Source organism: Globicephala melas, chromosome 20 (assembly GCF_963455315.2).
Source record: "Globicephala melas chromosome 20, mGloMel1.2, whole genome shotgun sequence".
Taxonomy (NCBI): domain Eukaryota; kingdom Metazoa; phylum Chordata; class Mammalia; order Artiodactyla; family Delphinidae; genus Globicephala; species Globicephala melas.
The window spans coordinates 50,841,635-50,859,104 of NC_083333.1; the positions used below are offsets into that span (position 1 = coordinate 50,841,635).

General features: G+C 47.4%; 1 protein-coding gene across 7 annotated transcripts in view; it reads left to right on the forward strand.

Annotated features, from left to right (window-relative positions):
* The window catches only part of TEX14 (testis expressed 14, intercellular bridge forming factor), an 80,257-nt gene that overhangs the window by 32,147 nt on the left and 30,640 nt on the right, over positions 1 to 17,470 (forward strand). For 5 of the 7 annotated variants that reach the window (XM_060290827.1, XM_060290829.1, XM_060290832.1 and 2 more), the window contains 8 exons: positions 278 to 391; positions 1,620 to 1,743; positions 2,862 to 3,040; positions 7,962 to 8,113; positions 9,570 to 9,760; positions 10,563 to 10,698; positions 12,071 to 12,996; positions 16,642 to 16,748. In XM_060290827.1, coding sequence (XP_060146810.1) covers positions 278 to 391; positions 1,620 to 1,743; positions 2,862 to 3,040; positions 7,962 to 8,113; positions 9,570 to 9,760; positions 10,563 to 10,698; positions 12,071 to 12,996; positions 16,642 to 16,748 — 1,929 coding nt within the window. The remainder of the gene's footprint in view (positions 1 to 277; positions 392 to 1,619; positions 1,744 to 2,861; positions 3,041 to 7,961; positions 8,114 to 9,569; positions 9,761 to 10,562; positions 10,699 to 12,070; positions 12,997 to 16,641; positions 16,749 to 17,470) is intronic. The other 2 variants (XM_060290828.1, XM_060290830.1) reach the window with 1 other exon arrangement.

A 17,470-nucleotide genomic window follows, 5' to 3' on the forward strand; every position in this document is an offset into this window, starting at 1 on the left:
CATTCCCCATGCTGCTGGTACCCTTGTCTTTCTAAAATACAAACCTGATCAAGTCCCTCCCTCCCTTAAATCCTTCAGTGACTTCCTGCCACCTGCACTAAGTCCCTGAAGTGCTTTAGGCCCCCGGGGGTGGTAGGAGGGAGGACCCAGCAGTGCTGGGGTGGGGGCTTTACAGAGTCTGTATAAACACTGCTTCTCTGATCTCTGGCTACAGAGCTCCTCACTGAAGCAGTGGCTGCTCACTCCCTTCTGCTCCCACTCTCTCCTGCCCTTGTAGCCTGCTGTGGAACGGGAGCAGGGTCACAGTGAAGGAGCTGCATCTTCCCACCCACCCGCTCTGCCGCAGGCGGCGGCTGGCTGACTTGTTAATTGCTGAGCTAGAGCACAGCAGGTGAGAAGAAAACCCAAGAGCATTTCAGACCCAAGTTCGGGGCTGTGCAGGGCTGTGCCTGAGGGTGGAGACCAGCCCCCTCAGCCTCAGCGTTTCCTCGTTGTAGGTTGATTTGACTTCCCAGGGCTGCCAAGAAAGAAGAAGAACTCATGAATAGCCTGAGTGTGGGGACGGTAGGGGCTCAGTTCTGTCAGCTGATCAACTCCCCATGACACATGTCTCTGAGGTGCAGCCTTCAGGCCTGGCGGGCTCTTCTGCAGCCCCTGAGGCCCACCTTATTTTGGGCCCTGTGCCCATCAGGTCGGCGTGTGCAAGACTATCTTCATAGAGCATGGCTCTGCTGGAGACCCACGTGTCTGAGGAACCATGTCTCTCCTTTGAGGACACGCTGATGGGTCTCAGTACCTTAAGTTTCCTGTGGCTCAGGGGTTAATCTTTCAAAGGGGCAGGAAATCCATCCTCGGTTTCATACCAGGACTGCTGAGGCCTTGGAATAGGCCCTGGCTCATCGAGTTCTCTCCTGAGGAAATCACTCAACTCCTGTAAAGCCAGATCCTTCCTTTTGGAGAAGTCATCCTAAAGGGACTCAAGGAGGCTGGAAGGGCTCATAGACGCAGCATGGATTTTTTTTTTTAATATTTATTTATTTATTGCCGTGTCGGGTCTTATTGCAGCACGCGGGATCTTCCTTTGCGGTGCACGGGCTCAGTAGTTGCAGCACATGGGCTCAGTTGCCCTGTGGCACGTGGGATCTTAGTTCCGTGACCAGGGATCAAACCCACGTCCCCTGCATTAGAAGGTGTATTCTTAAGCGCTAGACCACCAGGGAAGTCCCCACAGCGTGGATTTTGATGTGAGGGTCTATGACCTTGGGCCTGACATCTCCCTGACCTTGGTTTCCTCATCTCTAAAATGAGTGTAACTGTAATGGTACCTTTCTTGCAACTGGTTGTTAGGATCAAGTTGATGTGTGTAAAGTGCCTTGCTTAGTAGCTCTTAGTGACATTGTCGTTGATGACTCTAAGCCCTCGGGTTCCGATCAGTGAAAGGTCAAGGGTTCCACCAACAGAGACCCCTACTCCCACCCTATCCCCCTTTCTTGGAAGAACATTCTGTGCAAATAGTATTTGTATGGAGTGCGTTCAGGGTGCCAAGAAGAAAGGAAAGCGCCCATCTTCCATCATGTCCTCTTCCCTCTGCCTCATCAGAAGCCTCCTTCCCTCTGCAGCAAGTTGCGGCACCCTCACCTGCTACAGCTGATGGCTGTGTGCCTGTTCCAGGGCCTGCAGAAGACCCGCCTCGTGTACGAGCGTGTCGCCGTCGGCACGCTGTTCTCTGTCCTCCATGAACGGGTAAATGGCCGTTTCCCTGGGTTTTTCCCTTGCTCCCCCCCACCCCCCGCCCCAGCTCTCCCTTCCCTTCCTCCCTCTTCCTTCTCCCCCAGCAGAAGAGTTGAGAAACCTCTTCATTCTTTACTCTGTGGGAGCTATATAACACACCATGTAAGGCTGATGAGCACGTTGGAACGAGTGTGATTGTATTACTGTTTGTCTTGCTTTTTTATCAGACATCTAAGAGCTCAGTAGACCCAGAAATCACATAGCCACACTTTTAGCTAACTATAATCAAACAGCCTCTGGTCTTACTTCCCAGTATTTTCACTGGTGCCCTGCAGGACCTTTATATGCAAGTCTTTATCAGTCCCCTCTCCCTTTTCAGACTTCCTGGTGGAGGCAGGGACATATTCCCTGACCCACAGACTCCTTGGGAAACATGCTTTGGGCTGACATGTGGCTTCAGAGAGGTTCTGAAAGATTTGTTTTCCTTTCTCCATGACTTTGTTCTAAAGACCCTGGGCTGGAGTGAGAAGAGATCCTCCAGGAAGGGCTCTTCCCTGAAATGGCTCGCCGTTCCTCCTGCCTGAGCACCTCCTGTTAGTGTCCTAGTTCCCTTTCCTCTCCTTGGGTGAGGACGTTAACTTAAAATGCCCCTTCTCTGGGGAGAGACCTGTTATGATTGGGTACTTTGGTGTGAGTGAATTTCTGTCCTCCTAGGATGATCTTTCTAGGTCATCTGACTGGGGTAGGGGGTGGAGTGTCCTTTACGTGTCTAGGTTCTCCCGCAGCACAGGCTTGGCTGGGGATGGAGAGCGGGGCAGGTGCATTGCTGGTGGTGGCAGGCCCACTCTGGAGGTGTGTACCAGGCTTTGAGGACTTTTCTCCTCATTTTTCACGGTATCAAGCAGCTTGGCTGAGGGAAAGGAACCCCGGTTTGGAGCCAGGGTCCCTGGGTCAGTGGGCCCTTAGGCCGATCACTTAACTTCCCTGAGCTTTAGGTTCCCCGCTATGAAATGGGCACACTATGTGGCTGTCGTGGAGATCAGTTGAAAAGACTTTGGGAACTACAAAGCATTCTACAGTGTCGGGGGCCGCAGTCCCCTTTGTTCTGGTGGTTGATCTCTTGCTTGCAGCGGGCCCAGTTCCCCATACTGCACATGGAGGTGATCGTGCACCTGCTACTCCAGACCTCCGACGCCCTGAGATACCTGCATTCTCGGGGCTTTATCCACCGTTCCCTCAGCTCCTACGCCATCCACATCGTCTCCACAGGGGAAGCGAGGCTGACCAACCTGGAGTACATGATGGAAAGGTGGGTGCACCTCAATCATGACGTCCAATCAGGATCTCCCTGGGGGTGCTTTGCTATAGAGAGAGAATCTGATCTGGGCTTGACTCCTCATTGGGGGGCTGAGCTGGCAATCCATGGAGGAGGAGGTTTCCCAATGCCTTGCCCTGTCAGCCAAGGTTAGAGGGACTTTGGGGAAGTTATTTCTGCTCAGGACATTCTCATTTTAATAAACATTTAACAAGCATGAGCACACATTAGCCAGCATGTATAAGTTTTCAAAATTTTCTGTGGCATCACACAACTGAAGTATTTCTCACTCACATTGCACTCTGGTGTGTGTGTGTGTGTGTGGGAGGGGGTGGTGGTGGCATTCACTGTGTTCCACGTTCCTCCCCGCTGTGGCTTCACCATCCCCCAGGCCTCAGTCCCCCCACTGTGTCCTCTGCATGCTGGTCAACGAGCAAGAGCAAGCCTGGAGGGACGCAGCGGGGCTTAGGGACTACCTGCAGCGTGTGCATTGTCACTTCCCGCTTTACACTGGCCAGAGCCCAGTCACCTCTGCAGGGAGGCTGGGAAATGCACCACAGCTGTGCATCCTGGAAGGAGCGAGAAGGCGATGGGTGCTGGTGAGCGTTGCGGTCCTGGTCCCGATGGGTGGGGATCAGTGCTGTGAGGGAAGCAGTGACAAAAAACAATGCCCTTGTTCAAGGGTTGGTGGATGGGCTTCACTTCCCATTTGGCAGGAGTCAGAGTCCTCCTGAGAGTTGAGGGCTGGCTCCTATCTCCTGCCCCTAGGTTCTGGGGAGCAGAGGATCTCCCCTGTGCTTCCTTGCTGTCGTCCACAGCTCTGAGCCCTAGGCCCAGGTTGTTCCTGTGCTGCTGTGAGGCCTCAGCCACGGGCAGACCCATGGCTTAGATCTGCTTACCTCCACTTACCCTGGTCCTCACCTACCACCATCGCTGAGGCTTTGTTTCTGAGTCTCTCAGCAGGTCTTTGCTGCTCACATGTTCATAATATACTTCTCTCACTACATGAAAACCTCTACCAGGGCAGGGATTTCTGTTTTATCTGCTGCCATGTCTCAGATGCCTAGAATAAGTGGGAGCTCAGCATGTTGTTTAAATGAATGAAGTGGAAAGACTCACTTCCTTGACCGCATGAGCCCTTGGTTTCTCTGCCTGGAGAGGGGAGCAGGGACCAGATTGTGCTTGACCTCATGGACCTTGGCAAAGAGTTTGAATTTAAGAACACGGGGATGCTGTGAATGTTTTTTTTGAGCAGAATGGTGTCATGGCTGAAATTTACAGGTTAAGCAGACCTCCTCACTCCTGCCCTGTGGAGAAGGGGCTGTGACAGGACGAGAGAGAAGCAGGGGAACAGTTAGGGTGTGACTGGAGCAGTTTTCCATGTGGGAACCGGTGGAGGCCAAACAGCTGTCGCCAGTTGAGTGGCTCAGTCTCAGATCTGGTCCATTCTCAATCCCAGTGGCTCCCATGGCCTAGAAGATTAAGTCCCGGCACTTTGCAGGGTGAGAAGCCTTCCAAGGTCGGGCTCCGCCTACAGTGCCATGCTCATCACCTCCCACTCTGCCTGGCCATCTGAAGACACTTTCAGTCCACGCCATTTCCCAGCGCTCTGCTCCTTGCCTCCGGAGTACCTGACACTCCCTTTTATCCTTTTAAACTCACTTCTGACACAGTCTCCCACCACACCCCGTGAAGCCTATACTGAAGCCCTGTCCCCACCTCACTGGGCATATTTCACTCCCCTGCAGCCGAGTGTCTCTGCCCCCCCAGATGGCGAGCTCCGAGAGGGCAGGGACCATGAGTTGTTCATCTTCAGCACCCACCTCAAGCCTGCCACACAGTAAGTGCTCAGGAAGCATTTGAAGTGAATGGTTGAGTCTAGCTGAAGGGAAACTTTGAAATGATTCAGAACAGGGTTCACCACTTTGGCTGTGTGTTCAAGGGCAGTAGAAGCTAAGGGATTTGGACATTTTTGCCGTTGATAACAGGCTTTTCAAGAAGGCTGACAGAACCCAAGCTGTTTGCCAGTGATGCGGCGCCATCTGTTGTTGAAATGGAGGTATAACAGTTTCTTTGACTTGAGCTCTCCAGTAGAAATGTGAATCCTAGGGTGAAATGGAGCTTTGGAGATGGCCAGGCCCAACGCTGTCCTTTTATAGAAGAGGAAACTGGGGCCCAGAGAGGTGAAGAGGTGGTCTGAGGTTACCCAGCTGTGGCTAGAATCAGGTGGTAGAGGACGTTTCCTGGCTTATAGGGGCAGGATGGATTGGAGGTTGGAGGTAGAAAAACCAGCCAGGAGGCCACAGGGCAGGGCCTGGTGGTGACCAAGGAACCAAAATAGAAGGGAAAGATGTGAGATGCACCGAGAAGCTGGGGTCCACAGACTGGTCAAGTGAGGGGCTGTGAAGTAAATGGGTAGGAAAGTGTGAGTTCTTTTGGGCTTGTTGACCTCAGAATGGAACTTTGGGCAGAAATGTCCGTCAGCAACATTTGACAGCTCATAATGTGAGTTGATTACCCAAGAATACAAAACAGCTTTCAGTTCTGCATTTATTTTTGGTAGCACTCTATTCAGGCCGGTACAGTTGTTGAATGTCATCGTTAAGGGTAGCACTCCATCTCTTGGTGTAAAAATGATACAGCAGTTTCTCCTATTCTTCAACTCCTTCTTAATGGAATCTTTAGAGCTGGAATTGACCTTGCAAGTGGTATCACATAGCCATAGCCAAATGTAATTTTAATGATGTCAGAGCTGAAGCCCAGAAAAATAACTACCATGGAATGACGGCCAGAAAAGAAACTCCCTTCCTACACCCCACTAGCGTTAACAGAGAAGGAAGAGGGATCAGAAGAGTGGAAGTAAAAGAGAAAGGATATAAATCCTGATTGTAAATAACTTGTCCCTTGCCTTAGGCAGCCTGAGAGGCCCAAGAGGGTCAGTAAGTGTCTCCTTTGGACAGTCAGCCTACGAGGTGAAGAGCCAAGTGTGCTAGGTCCTCAGAATATCTCTCTGACAATAAAACATGACATTGCTTTTCCTGTGATACTAATATAATATTTGCATGTGTATCCACGCTGTTCACATGACACCTAGGCCACACTTGCCTATTGAGCAATACAACTAAAGAGTCTAAATGTACCATCTTTTTTTAAAAAAAGAGAAAACAAAACAAAAATACGGTCTTTTATAGCTTCATGGCTTCCTGAACTCATTGCCATCTATCAAAAGTTCTACCGGAAGAAATATTACTTAGGGAAGTTTATTCAAAGTCTGAGAAGTCCATCCCATCCTCTAAAAGCTTTCCTTTGCCAGCAAAAAGAACTTCTGGTTACTTGCTTTTTAGGAACTTAATTTTTTTTTTTGGCCACGCTGCACGGCTTGCAGGATCTTAGTTCCCCACGGGAGACTGAACCCGGGCCCCAGCAGTAACAGCGCCAAGTCCTGACCACTGGACCTCCAGGGAATTCCCAAAAACTTAATTCTTAATTATCAACCAGCAGTCACCAAGTCTTTACCAAATGACTACCATAATGTTCATATTAATTCCTTACTTGCTTAGTGCTTTATGGTTCACCGAGTGTTCCCACATGTGTGATCTCATTTGATGCTCATGACAGCTGTGGGCAGAAGTCAGTGCTGGTCACCCTGAGGACTCTCTTTGGCCCAGAAGACATTTAGGATACTCTGACTTAGTTCTCAAAGAGCCTGGTTGTGAAGTTGAGTTATTCAAGCCAATCAGTGAACCTTTGAGTGCTAAACTGAGAGGGCTCGTTCCCAAGAGGGCAGAGCTCAGAAAAGAAGCAATCATGAAGAGCTGGAAGAGTCTCAGAAGGCTTTGATAAAGCAGGTGGGGCTTGAGGGGGTTCTTGAAAGGGTCTTAGGTTCATTCAATCAAAAGGTAAGCATTGAGGCCCTGGTATAAGTTTAGAGATACGGTGATACAAGAGACAGATAAGTGGCCTACCCTCGTGGAGCTGACTTTGGTGGAGGGGAGACAGATTATAAACAATAAATCAATGAACAAGAAATTCAGATAATAAGTGCTCTGAAGCCAATAAATTGGGACTACTTTACATTAGGTTGTCAGGTAAGTCCTCTCCGAGGAGGTGATTTTTGAGCTAATACTTTTTTTTTTACATCTTTATTGGAGTATAATTGCTTTACATTGTTGTGTTAGTTTCTGCTGTATAACAAAATGAATCAGCTATATGTATACATGTATCCCCATATCCCCTCCCTCTTGCGTCTCCCTCCCACCCTCCCTATCCCACCCCTCTAGGTGGTCACAAAGCACCGAGCTGATCTCCCTGTGCTATGCAGCAGCTTCCCACTAGCCATCTATTTTACATTTGGTAGCGTATATATGTCCATGCTACTCTGTCACTTCGTCCCAGCTTACCCTTTCCCCTCCCCGTGTCCCCAGGTCCATTCTCTACATCTGCGTCTTTATTCCTGCCCTGCCCCTAGGTTCTTCAGAACCTTTTTTTTTTTTTGAGATTCCACATATATGTGTTATGAGCTAATACTTTAATTACAAGAAGCAGCCAGTCGTGCTAGGATCTGTGGGCAGAGCATGCCACGCAGAAGAAGCCACCGGTGCACAGACCTGAAGTGGTGATGTACTTGACATGCTGGAGAAACTGAAAGAGGGCCCCTGTGACTTGAGAGGAGTGAGTGAACAGGAGAGAGCGGCCAGATGAGGTGGGAGGCAGGGCAGGGCCTGCTCGGGTAGGAACGGTAAGGAGTTGCAGGCGTTGGAATAGCAGGCAGTGTGGGTTAGCTCAGGGTCTAGCTGGTTTCTGGAAGCTCAAGGAGGTTGTCAGGCTTCAGAGGCAAATGTTTTCACACATGTGCGGCATGGTGATCACAGTGATCCTTTAAGACATGAGCCCTACTTTGTGTTTCCTTCCGTAGCCGGGATGGAGGTGTACACAAGGACCTGACTCGAGTATCCCTCCCCACCCAGCTTTACAACTGGGCCGCCCCGGAGGTGATCTTACAGAAGGCAGCCACAGTGAAGTCAGACGTCTACAGCTTTTCTGTGATCATACAGGAGATTTTAACAGGTAGATCAAAGAGCTCATTGACGGTGACCAAAGTCCCTATTCTTAGGTTGGATTTTTTTTTCCCCCAAGAGTTACTTAGTTTTATGAAAATGCAGGACACGGGCAAAAAAAACTTCTTTAAGGAAACCTCTTTGGGTTTATGGAAGGTATAAGATGATCTCCCAGAAATCTTTCTCTTTTAACCTGTTCTTTAAGACTCAGCAAAGCCCACCTATCAGCCTGTCAGTGGTAATGCATTTAATCCAAGGAGCGTTTTTAAACTGAATATTGCTGTCAATGCTTAGGGGTGGGTCTCTGTAAGGTGCCTCTTAAGAACTTTTTTTTAAATTGAAGTATAGTTGATTTACAATGTTGTGCAATCTCTGCTGTACAGCAAAGTGACTCAGTTATACACATAGAGACATTCTTTTTTTGTATTCTTTTCCATTATGGTTTCTCATATTGGAAAACCATATTGAATATAGTTCAATATATATATATTTTTAAAGATGTTTGGGGTAGGAGTTTATTAATTAATTTATTTTGCTGTGTTGGGTCTTCGTTTCTGTGCGAGGGCTTTCTCTAGTTATGGCAAGTGGGGGCCACTCTTCGTCGCGGTGCGTGGGCCTCTCACTATCGCGGCCTCTCTTGTTGCGGAGCACAGGCTCCAGACGCGCAGGTTCAGTAGTTGTGGCTCACGGGCCTAGTTGCTCCACGGCAGGCATGTGGGATCCTCCCAGACCAGGGCTCGAACCCGTGTCCCCTGCATTAGCAGGCAGACTCTCAACCACTGCACCACCAGGGAAGCCCTATAGTTCAATATTGAATATAGTTCCCTGTGGTATACATTAGGACCTTGTTGTCTATCCATTCTAAATGTAATAGTTTGCATCTACCAACTCCAAACTCCTTTCCCCCATCCCTTTTGGCAACTGCAAGTCTGTTCTCTATGTTAAGAACTTATAAACGAGGGGAAAGGACTGGCCTCTGAGAAGTAAACTGTGAAATCAAACACACCCAGAATCCAGCGTATGTATAAGCAGTGTCACTTAAAAGACATAGAAACCCTTCCAAACATATAGAACTCTAAGGTGAAGGCATACATGCCACATTCACTAAGGGGGTGAGAATCAGCCCCCATTTAGCAGTGTTTACAGTCTCAGAGGCAAAAACCACACCTTCCATGACATGAATGTATTGGGCAAGCCTACTTGACACCAGGAAACATTCCCTTGTGGTCCCTAGGTCTGCCAGCAGAGAGTCCATACCTACATGAGTCTGACACTATTTTTTCCTGTCTCTGTGGCAGGGATTTCCCTGTTATTTGGGTCAAGTGGTTTCTCCTTTGTTATTGGGCTTCCGGTAGTTTTTCTACAGAAAGAAGTTAATTTTAAAGAGGTTGAGAGACTTGACAAAGGTTAGACAATTTCATGTGATTTCTTAATGTCTCTCCTTCCTATGGCTTTTTCCTTAACAGACAGCATACCGTGGGATGACTTAGATGGCTCAGTTATTAAAGAAACCATAGTGTCGGGAAATTATTTAGAAGCTGATGTCAGGCTTCCGAAACCTTACTATGACATTGTTAAGTCAGGCATCCAGGTCAAGCAGAAAGACCGAACTATGAACCTTCAAGATATCCAGTATATTCTGAAAAATGACTTAAAGGTAAGCTGTGAAGTTGTTGGGAGTTTATTTCTGCTTACCTATCTCAGGGGATAGGGAGTTAGAGACCAAGAAGAAGCTAGAGACCAAGTTGTAGGATATTTTGGAAATCCTCATTTCATTACACCCTTTCTGTGTTCCCAAGAAAATTCTAACTGCCTAACTTGGTGAGGGCAGCAGGGAATTGTGGAGGGAGGCTGCGGAGTGTCAGTACATAAAAGGGACACCCTGTAGGCACACAGTGCGATTCAATGAATGACAGCTACTGTTATTACTTTTCTTAAAAATTTTTTTTTTTTTTGTATTTTTGGCTGCATTGGGTCTTTGTTGCTGTACGTGGGCTTTCTCTAGTTGTGGCGAGTGGGGGCTACTCTTCGTTGCGGTGAGCAGGCTTCTCATTGTGGTGTCTTCTCTTGTTGGGGAGCACGGGCTCTAGGGGCACAGGCTTCAGTAGTTGTGGCACACGGGCTCAGTAGTTGTGACTCGCAGGCTCTAGAGCGCCGGCTCAGTAGTTGCGGTGCACGAGCTTAGTTGCTCCGCGGCATGTGGGATCTTCCCGGACCAGAGATTGAACCCATGTCCCCTGCATTGGCAGGCAGATTCTTAATCACTGTGCCACCAGGGAAGTCCCTGTTATTACTTTTTAGATATTGGTAATTAACAGTTAATTCATTTATCAGGACTACAGTCAGTCTACCCAACTGGGGTAACAGGGGGTTTGTTTGACACCTAGATATGTTTCTAAAACACCAGTGACATTCAGATGATTGCAGATATGTCCTTGCCAGTACTTCCCTTGTTACAGGATTTTATTGGAGCCCAGAGAACTCAGCCAACTGAGAGTCCCAGGGTGCAGAGATATGAACTCCATCCTGATGTCAATGTCTGTTTAGGAGTGACTTCAGAACATCCATTGCAAATAAAAGAGCTGAAGGAAGCAGGTATGGCCTTAACCCACAGATTTTGACATGAATGTGTTCTGAGAGCTGTAACTAATCAACTCCTCCAAACTATACTCATAACTTATACTGGGAAGGATGGATGCCTTAGGGAAAAATCAAAATCCTTAAAATTATTAAGTTAAACTTTTTGGGCTCCATATACACCTTGATTGGATCCAGAACTGTGCAGTAACAATCTGTTTCTTTCTAGTATGATTTAGGAATGTATTTAATTGTTTCACAAATAAAAATGGTGATTTTAAAATTTAAAACTATTATCTGCTCATTATAGAAAATTCTAAACAATACAAAGAAGATTACTTAACATTTTAATTCGTCAGAAATAATTTGTTAACATTTTGGTGTTTCCTTCCAACCTTTCTTCTAAAGCCTTACTGCTTTTTAGTACACTTGGAAACCTTAGAGCTCTGAGCTGGAACGGACCTTGCAATCATCTGGCTTGATGCCCTCATATTCCAGATGCGAAAACTAAGGTTCAGAGAGGTTGTGGCTTGCTCACAATTCCAGGTTTATTACGCACCTGGAACATAGGCCTTTGGATTCTAGCCAAGTGACTATTCTCTGACTCTTTGGACAGGCCTGGAAGCCTCCAGAATGGCCCTCCAAGCTCTTATTACTTTGGCTCCTTCGACCCATTCTCTGCGAGCTTACACCATCAACCAGGGGTGGTGGGTAGTCAGTCCTGGAGTTATTTTTTGAGGTATTATCTCTCTCAGTGCAGTGGCTTCTTGGGCAGTGTCTCAGCTTCTTTTATCAGATGCTCACAAAGAGCACAACTTGAACTGACATGAATATTCAAACACCTTTAGTGTAAAGTATGAATTTAGTCCTAAGATTCAGGGGCCTGTAATTTGCTTGTCCTGAAGTTATGCATGTTTTGAACATACTATAACTTAAGCTTAGAACATTTCCTCCCGGGTTTGATCCTTCCCAAATTTTCTTTTTTTTTTTCTCTTACATATACATATATATATATTTATTTGGTTGCACTGGGTCTTAGATGCAGCAGGTGGGCTCCTTAGTTGTGGCAGGTGGACTCCTTAGTTGCAGCATGCATGTGGGATCTAGTTCCCTGACCAGGAATCGAACCCGGGCCCCCTGCATTGGGAGCACCCAGTCTTAACCACTTCACCACCAGGGAAGTCCCCCAAATTTTCTATCTCAACCCACGTCAAAATAGTTAGAAATACCCTCTCACCCTCTGTGTGTGTATCTGGTAGTCTTCCTAACTGGAAAGGGAGTGGGAAGATAAAAAGCTTTTTTCTGTGTTCTCATGCTGCTGGAGCAACAAGCCAAGGCTGCTGAGCTGCTGCAATTACTTTAATCAGCTGCATGTTGCTACTCTTTTCAGCAGGTGGTCAGCTTCATTCACCAAGGGGTCACTCCACTCTCACCAAGAAAGCAACACCAGAGCCTCTGGTCCCAGACCCAAGTCTGGAGGCCCAGGAGACACAGAACCAAGAGGCTGCTTCTTCTGCTTGCTCTGTGGGGGAAGAGGCCAGGAGCTCCAGCCCAGATCAGGCGAGCCTCTGCAGCTTCGAAATCAACGAAATCTACTCAGGCTGCCTGGACATGGGAGATGACAAAGAAGAAGAGCCCCCAGGAACTGGTTCATCTCTTGAGGGGGCCAGACAAAACCAGGTAGATGAACTCAAGTCCATGGAAGAAGAGTTGGAAAAGATGGAGAGAGAGGCATGCTGTTTTTCCCATGAAGACAGCAGCTCTTCAGAAGCTGACACGGAGCTCTCCTTTGAGGACTGGGGCTGGCAGAGTGGTTCACTGAGTTCACCCAGCCTGCCTGAGCCAGCCAGAGGAGCCAAGGGCAACGTGAGCAACAGGTCCCTGACCGAGCAGTACATCAGTAAGTGTGTGCTGAATCTAAAGATTTCACAGACCTTAATGCACCAGAATGCCAATTTGCTGAGGAGTATTCAACAGAAAATAGATAAGCTTGAGATGACACAGAAGGAGCAGGAGGGCAGGTCTCTGTGGGCTTCCTCAAGAGAGTTTGCAAACGGCTATGACTGGCCTTCAGCCCTGGGCCCCCAAGCTTCAAGCTATATTCCTCCTGCCATGCAGCTGCCAGGGAACCTGCAGCCGGACACTGAGGGCAACTGCCCGACCCTAGCAAAGTCTCCAAGAACAATGAGAGACTTTCAAGGAGGACATTTTGGCAAAAGGTCCAAGAAAAGAAGCAGCTGTGGCTGGACACCTTTCACCCCTTTCCCCCAAGTCCCTGAAGAAAGCACTAGGGATCAGCCGGAGAAGGGCCAACAGGTAAGGCTGAGAAGCAGGGGCAGGGCAGCACAAGCAGGATCTGGAGCCGGGCTCAGCCTTGCCCCTGACCTGCGAGCAAGGACTGATGTCAGCACAGCCAGCTCACAGTGGGGTCCTCTTGGCTTTGGGAAGTAAGGCCTCTAGGTTGGAATTCCAAGATAGATAACTCTTTTTTTTTTTTTTGTGGTTCGCGGGCCTCTCACTATTGTGGCCTCTCCCGCCGTGGAGCACAGGCTCCGGACGCGCAGGCTCAGCGGCCATGGCTCACGGGCCCAGCCGCTCCACGGCATGTGGGATCTTCCCGGACTGGGGCACGAACCCATATCGCCTGCATCGGCAGGCAGACTCCCAACCACTGCGCCACCAGGGAAGCCCAAGATAGATAACTCTTCACCTCCTGTTCCAAACCCAGCACACAACCCATGTCCTTCTCTGTAAATTCAGAGAAGTTTGAACCATGTGAAATTGTTGTTCTATAGGTTAAAATAATCAAGTATTGACACTTTTATATAGTTCAGCTCACCAAATATGGTATCTTGGGCAGGTATTAATCCCCATTTTAAATTGCTTATTCATTCACTCATTCAACAAACATTTATAGAGCAAGAGGCTATTTATTAGACCCTGGGATATTATGATGAATGAACCACAAGTTCTACTATGAGTATTTCAGACACCAGTGGGGGACAGAGGGACTCGATAGTCAAAGAAGATGCCTCAGAGGATGTGAGAAACCGTGGGTTGAAGAGTGGTTCCTCCATGAGCTTCTTAAGGACAGGTCTTACTCATGCTGTGTCCCCACACCAAGAAGGGGGCCTAGCACGTAGAAGGTACTTGATAAACAGTCATTGAGGGAAGGACTAAACAAACGAATTTGAACAAGTTCACACATGCAGAGCTGGCTGCCTCTTGAATCAGAATTTTAGAGGTGGATCGAGTCCATCCTTTTACAGAGTGTGAAGCTCAAGCTCAGAGCCTTAAACTTTCCAAGGTCCGCTGGTGTGGCTGAGAGCGGGGTGGAGTAGGAGAGGTCAGCACCATTGGAAGGAAGATCTTATTACTAAAATTATTTAGAGGTTCTGGCTCATGGTAATAAAAAGCAGGCTTTTGGTGAGTTTTATTATTATTTTAAAATCCTCCACCTGCAGTGCACCCGCTTAGGCCTGCACAGGGCAGACGACTCCCACTTAACCCCCATGCCTTGCTGCGCTACTGCCGAGGCCCACAGCTGATCAGGGGCAGGTTTCTGACTCCCAGTCTCGTGCTGTTTCACTGTTCCTTGCTGAATTTCAGTGAGACTTCAGTCCTCACTTAGAACATTTGGAAAAGCCTTGGCATTTGTTTTTATGTAAAGAGGAGGCACAAAGAATTTACTTAGATTCTTAATTTTTCTGTTTCTGTTGGAAGTTAGAGTTTGCTAGAAAACCATTAGAAATAACTTTTATTGTATACCGTGTTTTGGTTACCTATTGCTGTCTGACAACAACAACAAAAGCCCAAACTTAGTGACTTAAAATAACAATGTTTTATTATTTCTCATAATTCTGTGGGTCAGGAATAAGACAGGGCTTAACTGAGTGATTCCTCCATTCCATGTGGCACCGGCTGGGATCACCCCCTCGACGGCATTCAGCTGGAGGCTGGGCTGGGCAAGAAGGTCCAAGAAGGCTTCACTTACCCGTCTGGTGCCTTAGGCTCCCCCAGAGGGCCTCTCTCCACGCTTGGCTTTTCATTCACCCAAGCTTCTCTGCAGCATGGCAGCTGGCTTCCCAAGTGAAAGCTGAAGCGGCCAGGCCGCTTAAAAACTAGGACAGTGTCACTTCTGCTGCTTTTCTGTTGGTCAAAGTCATGAAGCCAGCACAGATTCAAGGGGAGGGAAGTAGATTCCAGCTCCCAAATGGCAGGGAGGGAAGGAATTGATGACAGTCATTGTTGGAAGCCACCTACTAGTACTTGAGACTATGGGGAAAACAATTACACCGTATTTCAATTGTTCTTTAAAAAGTGTACCCTGGTTTTCTAGCATAATCAGGAGTAAGGCATTTTCACCTCAATGATTTTTTCAGACAATTGGAGTTCATTCTTTTAATTTCTCCATTCTCACATTTTTAATCATACTGAATGAAAACATTACAAACTTCCCATTATTCTAAATACCTGTTTTGGATATATTCTAAATATATACTGGCCTTTCCTTGGTGACCATGACATTTTTCTGAACATCTGTTATTGTGATGTTCCATGGTACAATGCTGCCGCCACAGAAGAGCCTCTGGAGGTCATATTCCAGAGAGATTATGATCATTTTTATGTATCTTCTCACCTTTAGGCACCTTGCTGCCATCCCCAAATCTCACATTTGTTGCCTTAATAGGTTAGGAAATATAATTAACTAAGTTTGTTAAAATTGGAGTAAGCAGATCCCAAAGTCTTTCTTTTGGATAAAGGGCATAGACTTTCATTTATTTTGCTTCTACTATTTCCGAAGTATTGTGGCCTTTTTTTGTTGTTGTGTTTTATTTTCATAGCATCCCCCTGGTGGATTTAGGTAGATATTATTGTCCCTGTTTTATGGATGAGGAAACTGAAACATAAGGCTCTCTTAGGTTAGTCTGAGCAAAGGTCAGATTAGAACCCAGGGCCTGGGGCTCCTGCCACAAAACCTTCTGCCTTAATTAATACAGGGGAAAGTTTGGGGATTTTTTAAAAAATAAATTTATTTATTTATGTATGTATTTATTTATTTTTATTTTTGGCTGCGTTGGGTCTTAGTTGCTGCGCGCAGGCTTTCTCTAGTTGCGGCGAGCGGGCTTCTGATTGTGGTGTCTTGTTGTGGAGCACGGGCTCTAGGCGTGCGGGCTTCAGTAGTTGTGGTGCTCGGGCTCAGTGGTTGTGGCACTTGGGCTCCAGAGTGCAGGCTCGGCAGTTGTGACGCACGGGCTTAGCTGCTCCGCGGCATGTGGGATCCTCCCGGACCAGGGCTCGAACCTGTGTCCCCTGCATTGGCAGGCAGATTCTTAACCACTGAGCCACCAGGGAAGTCCAGGTTTGGGGAGTTTTGATGTCTATTTTGTCTGCTCCTTCTCCACTTGTGCCCTGTTCAGCCTGGAGTCCTGGGGGCCAACATTTCTATGTACAGGCCTCCAGCTAAGAGATGCGTTACTAGATGTGAAACATGCAAAATGAAATTGTCTTGAGAGGTCTGGTTAGTTCTACACACTTAGCGAGAATGGCTTTAAAAATAGAATGTGAAGGGACTTCCCTGGTGGCGCAGTGGTTAAGAATCCGCCTGCCAATGCAGGGGACACATGTTCGAGCCCTGGTCCGGGAAGATCCCCCATGCCGCGGAGCAACTAAGCCTGTGCGCGCCACAACTACTGAAGCCCGCGTGCCTAGAGCCCATGCTCCACAACAAGAGAAGCCACCACAATGAGAAGCCCGTGCACCACAACGAAGAGTAGCCCCCACTCACGGCAACTAGAGAAAGCCCGCGCACAGCAACGAAGACCCAACGCAGCCAAAAAGAAAAAAATAATATATATATGTATATATATATATATATAGAGAGAGAGAGAGGGAATGTGAGAGTGAAGGGAAGAGGAATTCCTTCATCAAAGCACTGAAACATGTCTACTGATTTTTAAGCTGCCATCTCTTTGTGGTCCTGGAAAACAGAGCAGAGGTGAACAGTTTCAGCCCACTCATGGAGCCAAGGACAGTTTGGAAAGAAACAGGAACCAAAATACCAGCAGGTGGGTTAACATTGTATTGTTCTTTGTGTCACCATGTCTTTAGACTCCCATGTGACCCTGAGGCCACTTAATGATCTTCATATGTCTAGTGACAAAGAGATTGTGAGAGATGAGGCATAGTAACACAGAAACAGATCTTGGCAAGTTCTCTCCGTTGCGTAAGTGAGAATAGTGGTATAATGGAGACTTGCAGGGGACATCAAGTGGCTGGCAGGTTAGCCACACAGAACTCATCAGTTGTCAAAAGTAAAGCATCCTGCCTTTCTGAAACTGCCCAGATTGTGGTTTTGTTTTTTTTTTGGTTGCACCGCGCAGCATGTGGGATCTTAGTTCCCCAACCAGGTACTGAACTTGCACCCCCTGCATTGGAAGCATAGATTCTTAACCACTGGACCACCAGGGAAGTCCCCAGATTGTTTTTCTTATAAAAAGAATTGCCAAGTACTCCATGCACCAGTGCTACAGAAACCAAACTATGTGAAAACCAGTGTTGTTCAAAATAAGCATCACTGACTCTGGGGGACAGAAGGAGGGGGTTGAACAGTATCATTGTTACCTTACGGCCTCTGATTTTTAGCCAGATCAACAAAATGAATTGGTTTCAGCACAAATCACCAGAAGGAGAGTGTATGCGTATGCTGGGTTTTTAAGAACTTAGGTAAAACAAATTTTATTTTGCATAAGAGGAATTATTATTATTTTTTAAATTATTTATTTATTTA